Source organism: Manis javanica, chromosome 1, assembly GCF_040802235.1.
Source record: "Manis javanica isolate MJ-LG chromosome 1, MJ_LKY, whole genome shotgun sequence".
Taxonomy (NCBI): Eukaryota; Metazoa; Chordata; class Mammalia; order Pholidota; family Manidae; genus Manis; species Manis javanica.
The window spans coordinates 69,439,284-69,453,219 of NC_133156.1; the positions used below are offsets into that span (position 1 = coordinate 69,439,284).

The following is a 13,936-nucleotide window of genomic DNA, read 5'->3' on the forward strand; positions in this document are numbered from 1 at the left end:
CCGCATGGTGAGAGAAGGCAACGCAGAAGGATGTACCTGTACTTGAATCCTAGAACCTCCCCTAACAGCTGTGTATCTTGGGCATGGCTACAAGCCCTCAAAGGCCCAGTTCTGGGATGCAAACCGCTCTGACAGGGTTGTGGTGGTGACGTGTATAAAGCACCCAGTATGGTAACTAGCATTGGTATCTACATTGGTAGATCAAGTTTCATAAACGGTGAGCTGTCTGACCCTGAACCAAACATTTTTCCCCATTACATTTTATCTTAATTTGTTCTGTTACAGACGATGACTTGTTGAAATCACTGTGAGGTGACATTTCAATGTTGCTTTTATAATGGTGTTTTGCGAAACTGGAACCGAGCGAGGGAGCGTTAGGAATTTAGGCCAATCTGAGAGTCAAGGGCTGCCAAGGACAAGGGCAGGAGGTCGGTTTACTTAGGGGGACATGCGCACTGCCCAGGCCTGGGAGGAGGGGAAGGCAGACCATTAGAAGTCAAGGCTAGAAACCTGAAGAACACCCAGGTCACAGACGAGAAAACCACCTGTGAAAAACTTCAAGGCAGGACCCCTAACGTCTTTCTGGCTCTGTGCCGGCAGTGGGCCGGGAGGATAGGCAGTGAGTGTGGACAACTGTCAACTGTCTGAATAAAGGGGTAAGGAACCAGGAACCAGGAGGTCCCCAGAAGGTCATGTTGAGCAAATGCTTTTGCTTCTATAAATCAGGCTTCAGAAAGAAACTGGGTAACATGCAGTGTAAAACATATCAACCAGTGGTTTCTTACTGTTCGCCGTGGAGAACAATACACATGTGATGAAGAACCATTATCACGTGAGACCTGTGCATTGAACAAATGTCTGAGACATCCTTCTGCTGAGTGTGCTAAGATGCTTAGGGTCCTGGTCGGTGCCCAGAAGCAAAACCTTCCTCCGTGGCCTCATGCTTTTATGGTTTAGACACTGAGGTTGTCAGAAGCAATGAACTTTTTACGTTCACTGCTGTGAGCTACTGAAATTTAAAGATCTGGGTGGCAATTTTCATAGCTTTCAACAAAGATCATCAATGTACAAGTGCCTAACATCAACGTGGTGAGTCTTAAGTCAAACAAGATAACTGTTCCTTCTGATAAGTCAGTGTAAATCTGATAAGTCAATTCAGTGTATGACTAGAAAGAACCACTATGAAATATAACAGAGAAAACTGGCTTAGTATATTTTTCTAAGATACATATTTGATTATGTCATTTGCTGGCACAAAATCTTTCATTTGCTTCCCAAAAATAATATCAAAATGAAATCCAAACATTGTAGCATAACACATAAGGCCTTTCATGATTTGGGACCTTGTTATATCTCCAGAAAAAAATCCCTCATTTTAATCATGCCAAGTTTCTGCCAGTTTCTAATCTCTCTCTTCTGCAATGTTCCCTTTGCTGAGAAATCCCCTTCCCCAACTCTGCCTGACAAACTCGTACTCGCCTTCTCCTTCAAGATTCCCTCCAAGTCTTCCTCCTCAGGGAAGCTTCCTCTGACCCTTGCCCCATCCCAACTTCCATTCCTTAACCCCAGCGCTCACCCTATGCACGAGCATCTCTCCAACCAGCTTGCACACTCCAAGGTTAGGGGTCACATCTGCCATCTGTACCCCCAGCACCTGCAACCCTGCCTGGCATTTAGTAAACATTCAAGAAATGTTCAGTGACATTAACTGCCAAGTTAAGTTTTTGACTGCATATACAAACACTTAAAGAACTAAATTGGCCCAAATTTTATTGTCTGTCAAGTATAATAAATATTTTTGAAATTTAATTAAGAAGTCTTAACTAAAATATTAAATAATTTGCCTGGTACATGTATAAATCAACTTGTACTCACTCTCACAAGAACACTGCAAATAGGTTTATACTTTACAGCTGAATAGCTCAGAGAGTTTAAGTAACTTCCAGAGGCCACACAGTTGAACCATGATTCAGAGCTCTGGCTGTCACACTCCCTTCCGTCTCAATTTCTGAGATTGATTTATGGACAGAAAATGATATATGAACATAAGCTTAGAGGACTACTATCCCATCTGAACTAAGTTTCAATCTGTGCATACAATTCTAAAATCAAATTCTAGATAAAATAAGTTGTTTCGGATTATTTGAAAAGAGACGAGGATTTTCCATTTTAGTTTTTTTTTTTTCTTATTAGGTTTGGCAAAAGAAGAGCTTCAAAAGCAAACTTTGATTTGATTTTTAAATCCTGTTTTATGTTTTTAAAAAAAATGTATTAAACTCAAGACTGAGTGAAGAATGGCTCTCTGGAGTGGATAGTGAAAGTAAAGTTAATCCTAAAACTTACTGAGAGGACTAAGTGAAAAGAACAAGAAGCCAAGAGATATGGTTCTGGAACAGATGACACACCAGAGCGGCAAAGAGCATCTGGATAAAATGCCGGCACCTTTTCATTTTCAGATCTCCATTTTCCATTTTAAATGAAAATAACATCATATTTTCACTACATAAAATGACCGACAGGATAAAGATGGTATTGTGTATTTTGGCTTTCCTATAAAAACAGAGAGGATTTTTACTATCCTTATAAGAGGAATCTTCAGGCTAGGAAGCAGTGTAACCCCTGATCGATGGCTGTTGTGACTTCAGGCCTCATCAGGAAGGTGTCTTATTCTTATAATTCTAGCAGCTTCTCATAAAAGCCCCTCCAGATTAAGCCAGTTAATTCACATGGCTCCCTTGTGCTTTCTTAGCATTCATGGTAAAAATGATGAGAATTAATATTTGAAAATAAAACTATTCTGGACTCTCGGACCTTCACTTTAGAACCTCTTCACCTCTAATCCATGGGGAAACCATTCAGATGGCATGAATATTTTCAGAATTTGCCACGCACTGAAAAGTGCTAGCCTGTCATTTTGAATTATCCAAATAAAGCATGATTGAATGTTAAAGTACTCTCTGGTTGTATCAGTTGAAGTCTCTTTAAAATCCAAGGTCACTCAGGGCAGATCAGAACTGACAACTCATTTCTTCTTTTGGCTAAAGAAATTTTTCTTAAATAAAATTGTCATACCCTCAAGTTAAGTCTATATGGCCTTAAATGCTGATTTTAATAAATTAAGTATCTTGCAGAACCACAGGAAAATTAATCCAAAGTTAGAATGTTTCTTTAAGAAACATGAGAAAATCAATGGCATATGGGGAATGTCTTTCTTTTTTAAAACTGCATCCAGCATGAGTCAGGTATTCATATTTCATTAACTGCTCTATAAACCCAAAGTACATATTTCCCAGTTCAGACAAATCCTATGTGAATTTCAATGCAATGGGTATGCCTTAGCATGGTAATTATAAGGTTACTTAATGGGAAAGTTAAATAGGAGTGGTGAGTAAAAGGTACCCAGCCTGGTAAATAGCCCCAAAACATCCATGTCCACTCCTCCGGTGTGAACTGAGAGGCCATAAAGTCCATAAGAACAGAGGTGTGTCTGTCTTGTCCACACCAAATTTTCACTGCCTAACAAAATGTGTGGCACATAGTGAATGGCTAATAAATACTTGATTAATTAATGAATAAGGATAATAGCTACCAGTTATTAAGTACTGCATTGTGCCAGGCACTGCACCAGGCACATTACTTCCATCCCTCACTTCCTCTTCATTATGGCCCAGTCAAGGGAGATTAGCAGCCCCATTTTTACAGGCAAGGAAACAGACAAATATAGGTTATATAATTTGAACAATGTTTATTACAATTATCAAGTAGTAGACCTGAGATTTGAATCTAAGAGGCTCTGATTGCAAAGTTCTGGATCCATGCTGAATGTTACAGCACTGGGCTATAATGTTGCTATTCTCTTTAACATAAATACTGGTCTTGTGAGGAAAGAATAATGTTCAAAATTATGCAACCTCTGTTTCTGTTGAAATGTCAAAATGGTTCCAACCATTCCATTCTATTTTATTACAGTTGATGCTAGTCTTAAGAATTGGTCAGTTGCTAAGGAACTTCTCTCAAAAACATCTAATCCAGGCACCTAAAAATTAGGCCAAGGACTATAATCATTGGTGACCACAAGTTAGAATAAGACACCAACTGCATTTTAACAAATATCCTTTATACTATCCTGAAATGCAATATAATATGAATCTACAGTAATATAAAAGTAGAAAAAGGAAATGGATACAATTAATTTTAGCCTAGCAGAAACTTGGCCTAAACTTGCCACTATCCTCAAAGATACATTTTCCAGTGCTGAGCAAAGGGGCAGCATGGATTTTGGAGACTATTATTTTTGTTTATATTGACAAGGATGTTATGCATGTTTAACTTTAGAAGTCATTCTGGCAGAAGAAATGGGTATTGCAGAAGACACACTGTGAGTCTAGCTGTATAGTATGTAAGTAACAGGTAGCTAGGATAGGAGAGGGTGCACAGAAGTGGGACATGCAAATGCCATGCTCAACTGAGGACTCGTTATCATCATGAGGGAGGCAACAAAGCTGTAGACTTATCTGGAAAGTAATATCACCATCTTCCTCACCACCAAATAGCCATTTAAATGAGCAACCAAGCAGGGTGTCTCACATATAGGCTTCTCTTCTCTCTATATGTATTTATATGTTTTAGTTATTTTTCTCTTTCCCCTCATCAACATCTGTAACCCTGTGGAGATAGTGGCATTTAAAAAGACACAGCAGGTGGTTAATAAATAAAAGCCATTGAAAGGGACTTAAGCTAGAGCTTCATAGGATGCGTAAAGCATTACAGCTTCAGCTTGAGAATGATTCCAAGTTAGAGCAGCTGGAAAAAGTCTCATTTAACCAGCTGGGCTGCTTCTTTTCAAAAAAGATCAAACAACCTGTGTAAGTCATAAGAGTCATTAGGAAAAGTTCATAAATCAAATTATTAATTGCTAACACTACGCATGATAATTTTAGCTATGCATAGAAGATCACACCGAAGTCCAATGCAGGATACATAAGAAGCCCATTCCCTTTCATCACCCAGTATTGTGAACACAGTCATGGAGTTTGTAGCCATAAATTGTTTTAAGTCCTAAGATCTGTGCTCAGCAAAACAAAAGCACACAAGCCTATACAATCTCACATTACAAAACAAGTGTTCTAGAATCATCCCAAATGCCAAGACAATTTGTACGATCAAAACATCATGATTTTTGAAATCTAAGACTCTCATGTATTATTTTTTTTTAATTGTTGGAGTAAAATTCGAATGAAGAAAGGTATTCATAGAATAGATGAACACATTGCAATTTCTAAGAACTCCTAAAATTTGCCATTTTTTAGCAGAGAGCAGTAATATATTTTTTTGTTTTTAAATTACCCAGTTTTAAGCACTTAATTTTCTTATTGACCCTAAAAACCCAAAGAGCATCTGCTCACTTGTGTCTCGTATTTAACCAACAAATCTGGGAAATGCAGAATTGCTACACTTTGAATTAAGTCTGCAAGCACCAAGAGTTCCATAAATGATGTTATTGCTGCACTTGCTCCAGTCTTGGTGCTAGGACTTTCCTTTGGTCCCTAGATACGGGTAATTGTCTTCTCCTTTAAAAGCCCGGGAAAGAAGGTTTGAGGGTTACATCTGACAGGTACGTGCCTTCTTCCCATGGGCCAGGAGAGCCTCTGCTTTTCCATCAGCTGGTCCTTATTTGCATCCTTGAGAGGTATGTTAATTTGGAATTGAGCACTAGGCCCACTCTAACTATAAAGGGACCACCCCACAGTATATTAAAAGGTTTGCATCAATGTATGCAATTTAAATGCACATGCATATAATTAACTAGACACATTACCAGTGTGAGCTGCTAATTTGGAATGAGACACAAAGACTGGGATCTGTGCAGAGGGAAAAAAAACCTTGAAAATTAAAATGACTACATAATGAAAACTGCTTCATGCTGTGTCTACTATTTTCATGTAAACTTAATATAACTGTAAATATATTTTAATGAACAGAAGAAAGAGGCAATTACAAGAGCAAAGGAGGGCAGCAAAGCAGTGAAGCATCATCAAAATAGCTCTTTGCCTTCATATTAAAAGTGCTGCCTGAAGACAAGGGATGAAGTACAACCTTATAATTTCCGGGGAAAAATGTTTACTTTATTAGAGATGTACACCTATTTGCCAATCTTCTGGCACTGAAAATAGAACACTCAAGTGAAAACGGGGTAGTCCAAACAGAAAAGACAAGAAATCCGAGCTTGACATTTTGGGGCTAAAATAGATTATTAGTTTTTCCTTCTTTCACTATAACAGGTTTGTTTTCCCATAAAGATTTCCCTAGAGTGTGAATGAGTTCTTGATATTCTTAAGCATCAAAAACCATCATAGACATCATAACCAAAAATATATGTGAACGTTTGCACATCTTCATTTAAGCACTGTCTGTATTCTTGGAGCAACTGAAGAAAAGGCTTGGAACTGTGAAGTGAGTGTGAAAAATTCTATAAGTCAAACATTATAGAAAAATAACACAAGGCTTTTGACTGAGAGATTTTTGTCATTGGTAGTATAATTCAGGTGGGAGGGTAAGAGGCTAGCAGCTAGGAAGTATCCACCGACCGTCTCCAGGGCTGAGCCTGTGTGGCACTGGGGCTGGAGGTCAAGGGTGCTTTTGTGAAGCACCTGAGTTCAGCCCATGAAATACCCTGTGAGCTCTGATGCTTTCAAGAGGCATGGATTTTGCCAAATACCGGGGGATTAAAAAGTTTACACCATCTTTAAATGGAGAATAAGGCTGGAGTGTGGAAGTCAGAGTCACTAGGACAGTTTTACTTATCTAGTTTATCTCCTAGCATTTCTCCTAGTTTGAACAGATATTGAACAGATCCTACATAAAAATAGTGAAAAGGTTCTACTTTTAAATGTTAGACAAGCACTTTGGGCTTGGTTAAAAGAACATAAATAATAGCATTAATTATTGCCCTTGTATGGTTATTAAGTCAATTATAACAAACCTGTATATTAAGTGGGAATATGGGCTGCAAGGCAGAGTTTTAAAATCCACTTAAAATGATGTGGGAATTTGAATTACTCAGTGAAGCAACTGAATGGCAAAACAGTGGGCTGCCTGCTTGAAGTGAGTCAGACAGGGCACATACCTCCAACTCCCAACAATGATGCCTTTCCAGTCTGACTCAGCATTTGCATGCAATTAATATTAAATTCTAGAACATAAAGGAGTTCTATAAATGATCTAGTGTTAGTTCCCTGCTAAAGTGAAGAAACCATGCATCCCACCATGGAATACATAATTTACCCAGGGGGGAATTTAGCTGGTTGGTTCGCTATTCTTTTACTCTACTATGTTGCCTTTCAAGAAATAATTTTAGCAAAATACTATGTGTAACAATTACTTTATTCAAAATTGCTGTTTTCACTTTCCTTTGTATTTTTCTTTGAATTCTCTTTCCCCAAAGGAAGTCTTTTTGAAAATGTATTTAACAGACTTAATTTCAAAATAATATATTTAAGAATACTAATAAATATTTTTAAAGGGCTAAAATAATGTGTTGGCTCTGATATTCCCTTAACATGAGAACAGTGAACTAGGCTTAGTTTATTTTATATAATTTTTCTTAACAATTAGAATCATAATAACATGTAAATGGTGCTTTATTTTCTCACTCATTTTCTTTAACCAAAGTGAAGTCAAAGCATTTTTTAAAAGCTTACATCCTTCCTAGCTATTTTCACTAATTCTAATACAAAGGGAAATATGGCTAATTTCCGAAGAAATATTTTTAAAACATAAAAGCCAAGGGATGTGATTGCTGAATAAGATTCAGAAAAAGCTGTCACAAAGTTAGCTTTGAATCCCAGAATCTTATTCACAAAGATTAACTGAAGAACAAAAACTGGAATGTTGATATAAAGGGTATTAAATGTGATTTGCTGACTCCATTTTACATAAACCTAGTCACGTGAGCTGGGTTCCTATATGATATCCCCCTTTCATCAAATAACTTAAGCCTATTAACAAATGCTTTGATGGTACTTGGTCCATGGAGATTTCCACTAATTGCCCTGTGCTTTTAACAATTCCAAATACATATTACAATTATAGAAACCACCAGAAAGCAGTTGCTGTGTGTCTCATATCAGCCTGGTGAATATTAGGATGCACAAAGAAAGGTCTACCAGTCTACGTGACTATGCAGGGACAGGATCACAAAACAGATCCCTTCTCAATACAAAGCAAGACATACTAGTCATTCTGGACTGTTATATATGTAAAGTGATTCTGGCTATAGGTGCAAAATACTAGGGTTAGCATGCATGGTTATTTTCAAAGTTCACTGATCTTCATGAACACCAAAATGACAGGGAAGGTCTCAAACCATAATTATGGTGTAAGCTTCTGAGGGAAGAAAACATATCTATCCTAGAACCTCCCCAGCACCTGCTGAGTTCTGGTATAATACAGGCATTTAATAGATGTTTACTGATTGTGTATGACATGATACTAATAGATTCTTAAAACTGCAACAGTTGCTTGAAGACATGGGAAGCAGTGTGGTGAAATGGAAATAACTTTGGATTTGGAACCAGAAAACCTAAGATTCAGTCCTGGTCTGACCAATCAGCTGTGTTTCCTTGAGCAAGTTACTGAATTTCTGAGCTTCAGGCTTCTCATCTGTAAAGTGGGGATAATACGCCTTGCTTTGCAGAGATGCTGGATAAAGTGAAATGTATCTGTATACAGATGACCTAGCACAGTGTCCGAGATAAAAGAATGCTCAGTGAACAGAGCTAGGGAGCTCTTTGGGTTGAATCATGAACTTACAAAAAAAATAAACATCGGAGAATCCATTATCTAACTTTTCAGTCTTTCTTTACAAGCTGTCTGCACCCTGACACACTATCTATGACAAACAACACATATATTAAGTCAGTGACAAAGCCCGGTGGATGTGTTCCACAGCAGACTAAATAACTGTGATAATCAAACCTGATAACCACAGGATGTGAAAGAACAATACTCTTTTCTAAAAAGGAAATATTCTGCCTATTAATTACTCAGTTTTAAAATACTTGCACAGATGCACTTTTTATTTATAAAAAAACACGTATTTCCTATGCCCCTTTGTACTAAGAGCACATCAACCCTTACCAGTAACTTCCAGTGGATGAAGGCATATTGCATCCAAAAAGTAACATATGATGGACAGTATCCATGCTGGCATGAGGTCTGAAGTCAACTGTTAAAGAGAAAATGGTGCATGAATGTGAATACAAAGTTACACCTTTGTGCACGATTGTCACAGGAGACTGCATTTTTAAACAGTTCAAACAGCTGTATAACAAAGATGTTCTGATGTTCTTATGATAGAATGCCCTAGTTGTATAAATTACCTTACTCCTTATGGTGAGCATGATTTGATAATTTAATTTAGTAGGATAGTAAACTATTATAAAACAAAAGAGAAAAAAATAATACACTGAAACTAGACATATATCCACAAACTTTTCAATAGAAGTCTCCTTTTAAATTGTTGAGAGCATTATGTGGGTATAAAATGAAAGCTCCAGGCTATATGGTCACAATATATTCCCTTCCCGATTTCAGTAGAGTGCTGAGTACCAAAAAAACACTGTGCAACATTGTACTGCAACAAAAGCCACAGCGAGTGGTCAAAACAGAAGCAAAAGGATTCATGACACAAACTTATTATCATCTAAACATAATGCTGGTCGCTGGGATGTGATACAGAAATAGATTTTTTAGAAAAGAAAAGTGGAAAGTGTATCTTTACAAAAATATAAAAGAGGGAAAATTACCATCCTGGATGAGCACTATGCACTTGTTAAAGGGATACTGAAACTTATGCAATGACATTTCTCTTTTTCTCTTAATAATAGTGGTTGAAAGACATTAAAATAAACAAAAATCCATTCAGAGGTAAAACAATGAGAAATAAAAAATAAATGATACTATATTATGTATGGTAAATATTGGGTATGAGCCTCTTTTCTGGTTTGGTTTGGGCCCATCCCTGTTTGACCACATTTGAAATGCTGGCCTGCTGGGACTGTTTACAAGTCACCTTTACACACTAAAAATGCTAAATGGTCTAAAATCATCTTAAGTCCCTGGTGTGAAACTGCATCTTTTAGCTCTTTTTTGGCTGGCTGATAAAATTAATAAAGCATCATTCATTGCTAAAATGTATTTCTGAAGCATAAGTATCTACAAAATAAAAGATGTTCTACATCAAACTATAACACAATGATTTGCAAATGGGTGGTTGATCAGAAGACACAGGGAGCCTACTATGAGCCATCTTGACTCACAACTTATAGGAGAAATATAAAGCCTTTCATTTATTGCCTTGAAAATAAGAATTACAGCCTAAAAATTACATCTTGAGATTTTCACACCACCATTTAAAAAAGTACAGAGAGGATGACTAGAAAATGGACTGGATATAATTTGAGGCTTTGTTTTCTATTATGAAAAAAATGCAGCAAGCCTAGGACATTGGAGTGATACTTTGGAAGAAAAGAATCAATTGGAAGTTACAAAAGTTCACAAATCATAGAAAATTGTATTGTTACCAAACATGACACAGGAAGAAAAGGGATTCTGTCTGTCTCCACAGACTCACTCTCAAGTTGAGTGAAGGATTTCCTTCCTCCCTTCCAGAATCTTCCCAGGGTATCATTTTTGGCAGAAGGAAAACTGAAAAAGCCATGAGGTGGGAGTACCTGGCCTTTGTCTTTCATTCACTTTAAATTTATTTTGGAATGTGATGCAATTTGCAATCACATTTTTATCAAATGGTTTATATCACTCTATGGACATTTGTAACTTTTTGGTCAGACTGTATCCACTTCCTATTCTTTTTTTTTATATCCCTATGCCGATCCGTGAAGAGTTTGTCAACAACAGTCTGACTCCCCTGCTTTTTCAGACCTCTGTAGCTGATCATATGGTGCCATCCCCCTTAGTTTCTTTTATTATGGGTTGACTATATGAATAGGTTTTCTAAGATTGAATCATTCAGGGAATTCGGGTAAGAAACCAACAAGGCTAAGTGCATTTTATCAATAATTAAATTGCTAGATACAGAACAACATTGAATTTGAGGTGTCAGCTAAAAATTCAGGTAGAAATATCCAACAGATTAGAATTCTGTGACTCCTGTTCACGAGAGAGGTCTGAGAATTACTTATTTGAGAATCATTCAATAATTGAGCCCTGAAGCCATGAGGATGGACAAAAGCACCAGAGTAGGAACCACAGAGAAGGCTCAGGACAGAGTTTTAGGCAAAGTCCTAAACTGTCCTCAAGTCCTGAGCTGTCAGGATCTGTGCCGTAGACCCCAACACAGTGTCTTTCTGTATGAATGCAGCATGGGTACACTGCTGTGAAACAAGGCAAAAATCCTTTTGGAACATGAGTGGACTATCATGATATTTATAAAATGAAATTTAAACAAAAGTTTCAGGACAGAGAGGGGACCTTTTGGGAGAGGAATAGGTCATGAAGACAACATACAGTCTCTGCAGTTTTTTATTAAGAAGGAAAGCCAAACGTTCTGCCTGGGTCCCTGCTTATGCAAGAGTGTCTTCTTAATGTCCTTGCAATGTAACAGGCAAAAATTATTCAAAGTGTAACTTCTCTAGCCATTTTCTGATTTTTTTCTCCTACTGACATGATTCTTTGCTCCACATTGAACTCTTACTAGATAGCTGTTTAATTTCAGTTTCTATGATTAGAAACAAATCAATATCTTGTGGTAATAAAAGAAAATTCTTCAGAGTTCTCTCTCATAAAATCTTACTCTCACTGACACATACATTCCTCCAAAAACTCAAGATCTAATTTAAATGCTTAGTAAATTATGGATACAGAGTCAAAACAAGCAACTAGCCATTTTTTCATATCCTAAAGAAAGACTACAATGGCAAAGTATTACATAATTATACTTCAAAATACAATTCATTGCAAGTTGAAATGAAAAATGCCTCCAGCAGAAGGAACGGCATATCAAAATGTAAATATAAAACGAACAGTAGATGCCATAAAATAAAGCAGGACAATTTCATTGAAAGGCCTGCTGCCAGTGGTGGGGAGGGGTCAGAAAGGAAAAGATTAGGCTGACAAGTTCATTTTCTGGGTTTGCTCTATTTCTATTTATTATTCCTGGCTTTGCAAAAGAAGTTCCCACCCCTAGTGAATAAGAAGGAGGTCCTTTGGGCACAGGATACACGTACGACTGTGCTGGAGATTTCAACACATACACAAAATGTTGGAAAATAATGGAAAAAATGTTTTAAAATCGCATCTCAAAAGAAATTGCTTCTTCTTTTGTTTTCTCCCATTCTCCACCAAAGAAATAAAGAATCTAGCAGGAAGAGAGCTAGAGGATAGTAATGAAAACAACTGCGTTTGAGTATGCAGTTCTGACAGGCAGAATAAACAGACAGCTTTGGGATGGTGACAAGCAAGCAAAGCCACAGGCTTGTGAGGCAAGGGAATATACCCGATAAGATTAAAAGTGTCACCAACACTTCTGCCTCAGTAATAAGATGACAGTTGCTTACTTCAGTCACAACGGGTGTTAACAGTTCAGATCGCCTGATGTATAAGATGAGGGAAAAGTTTATAGTAAGGAAGTGTAAGTCCTTGGGAACCAAATACTTCTGAGCAACTAAGACCAGAATCAGTGACTCACGTGTGTTAATTAAAGGAAGTGTAATGGCATGGAGAATGCATAGGGTGGAGGATTTCTCAAGGAATAATGTCATCGGAAATGAAAGACTTGAAAATACGTGTGTGGACAACATATTGAGCAGAGAGATACCTAGGTCCATTTTCTGGAGTTCTAAGCAAAATTTGTTCTGACTGCACGAGGTTGTTTGGGATTTATGGCCTCCTTTAGCTAACATCAGACGACAGTCAGGGTCATACCATTCTCTAAGAAAGTGACCTAGGAGGGAATTTCATGCTGCACTTGGATTTCTTTTCTTTTTTCCTTTCCAAGAGGATATGCAATTCTGCATGCCAAATTTTGATGCATCTGTCAGATCCAGGACATGGAAAGATTTTGAAGAATCTACACAGCCAAGTGGAGCAGTGAGAAATTTAGGAGATATTCATCTATGTATTGCCAATCCTGAATTATCATTGGAAATGGGAGGGATGATATTTAGCTAAAGATGTGCAGGAGAGGAATACTACAGACTGTGGATGACTATATCAAAGTTTGGATCTCCAGAACTTAGGCATTCTAGGAGCTGCTTGACTGTATCATTAGAGAGAATCATTGTTAACTTTATTTCTTTTTGTCTCCCAGTGGACTCCTATTACATACAAGTAAAGGGTTTATTTCATAATCTGTGGATATTTTCATGTTATTAAATAGTTTTTGTGAACAGTGCTTTTCAGCTAGTGCTGTGCATTAGAATTACCTATGGAGTTTGTTAAAAATACAGATGCTCAAGATTGGTCTTAGATCAGTCCTGCCTCTCCCCCAATAATATCTCATTTAAAGCTCCAAAGGTCATTCTGGGGAAGCGCATCTATGAAAAGTTTCACAGGTGAATCACAGGTAATTCTGACTACAGTCAACATTTTTAGTGGCTGAATATATTCTGTTTGATGAGCAGACTTAGAGTTTAGTTAACTCCTCTTAGTTACTTTGGATTCAGTTGCTTTTTTAAATGAACAGGGCAAACAGTGAAAACCAGGTTTCTTTCAAAATGAATTTATAAGAAGAATTTCTGAAGGTAAAAATTTGTTGGCCCTTTAGAATTATTTTACGAAAAGAGATCACTGGAACTCTGCATTATATCTGGCAATTTTAGTTATATCAACTAAAACTGTTTAAGCGTTGAGGTCTGAAGAAGGCAAATAAATATATATAAGGCTGGAATAGTGCTTTCCAGCCATATTCAATATTGAG

The 13,936-nt window shown here is 37.3% G+C and overlaps 1 protein-coding gene across 15 annotated transcripts in view; it reads right to left on the minus strand.

The window, feature by feature from the left end:
* PAM (peptidylglycine alpha-amidating monooxygenase) overlaps positions 1-13,936 on the minus strand; it is a 274,509-nt gene that overhangs the window by 88,451 nt on the left and 172,122 nt on the right. For all 15 annotated transcript variants that reach the window (XM_037011902.2, XM_037011900.2, XM_037011915.2 and 12 more), the window contains one exon: positions 9,139-9,226. In XM_037011902.2, the coding sequence (XP_036867797.1) occupies positions 9,139-9,226 (88 nt within the window). The remainder of the gene's footprint in view (positions 1-9,138; positions 9,227-13,936) is intronic.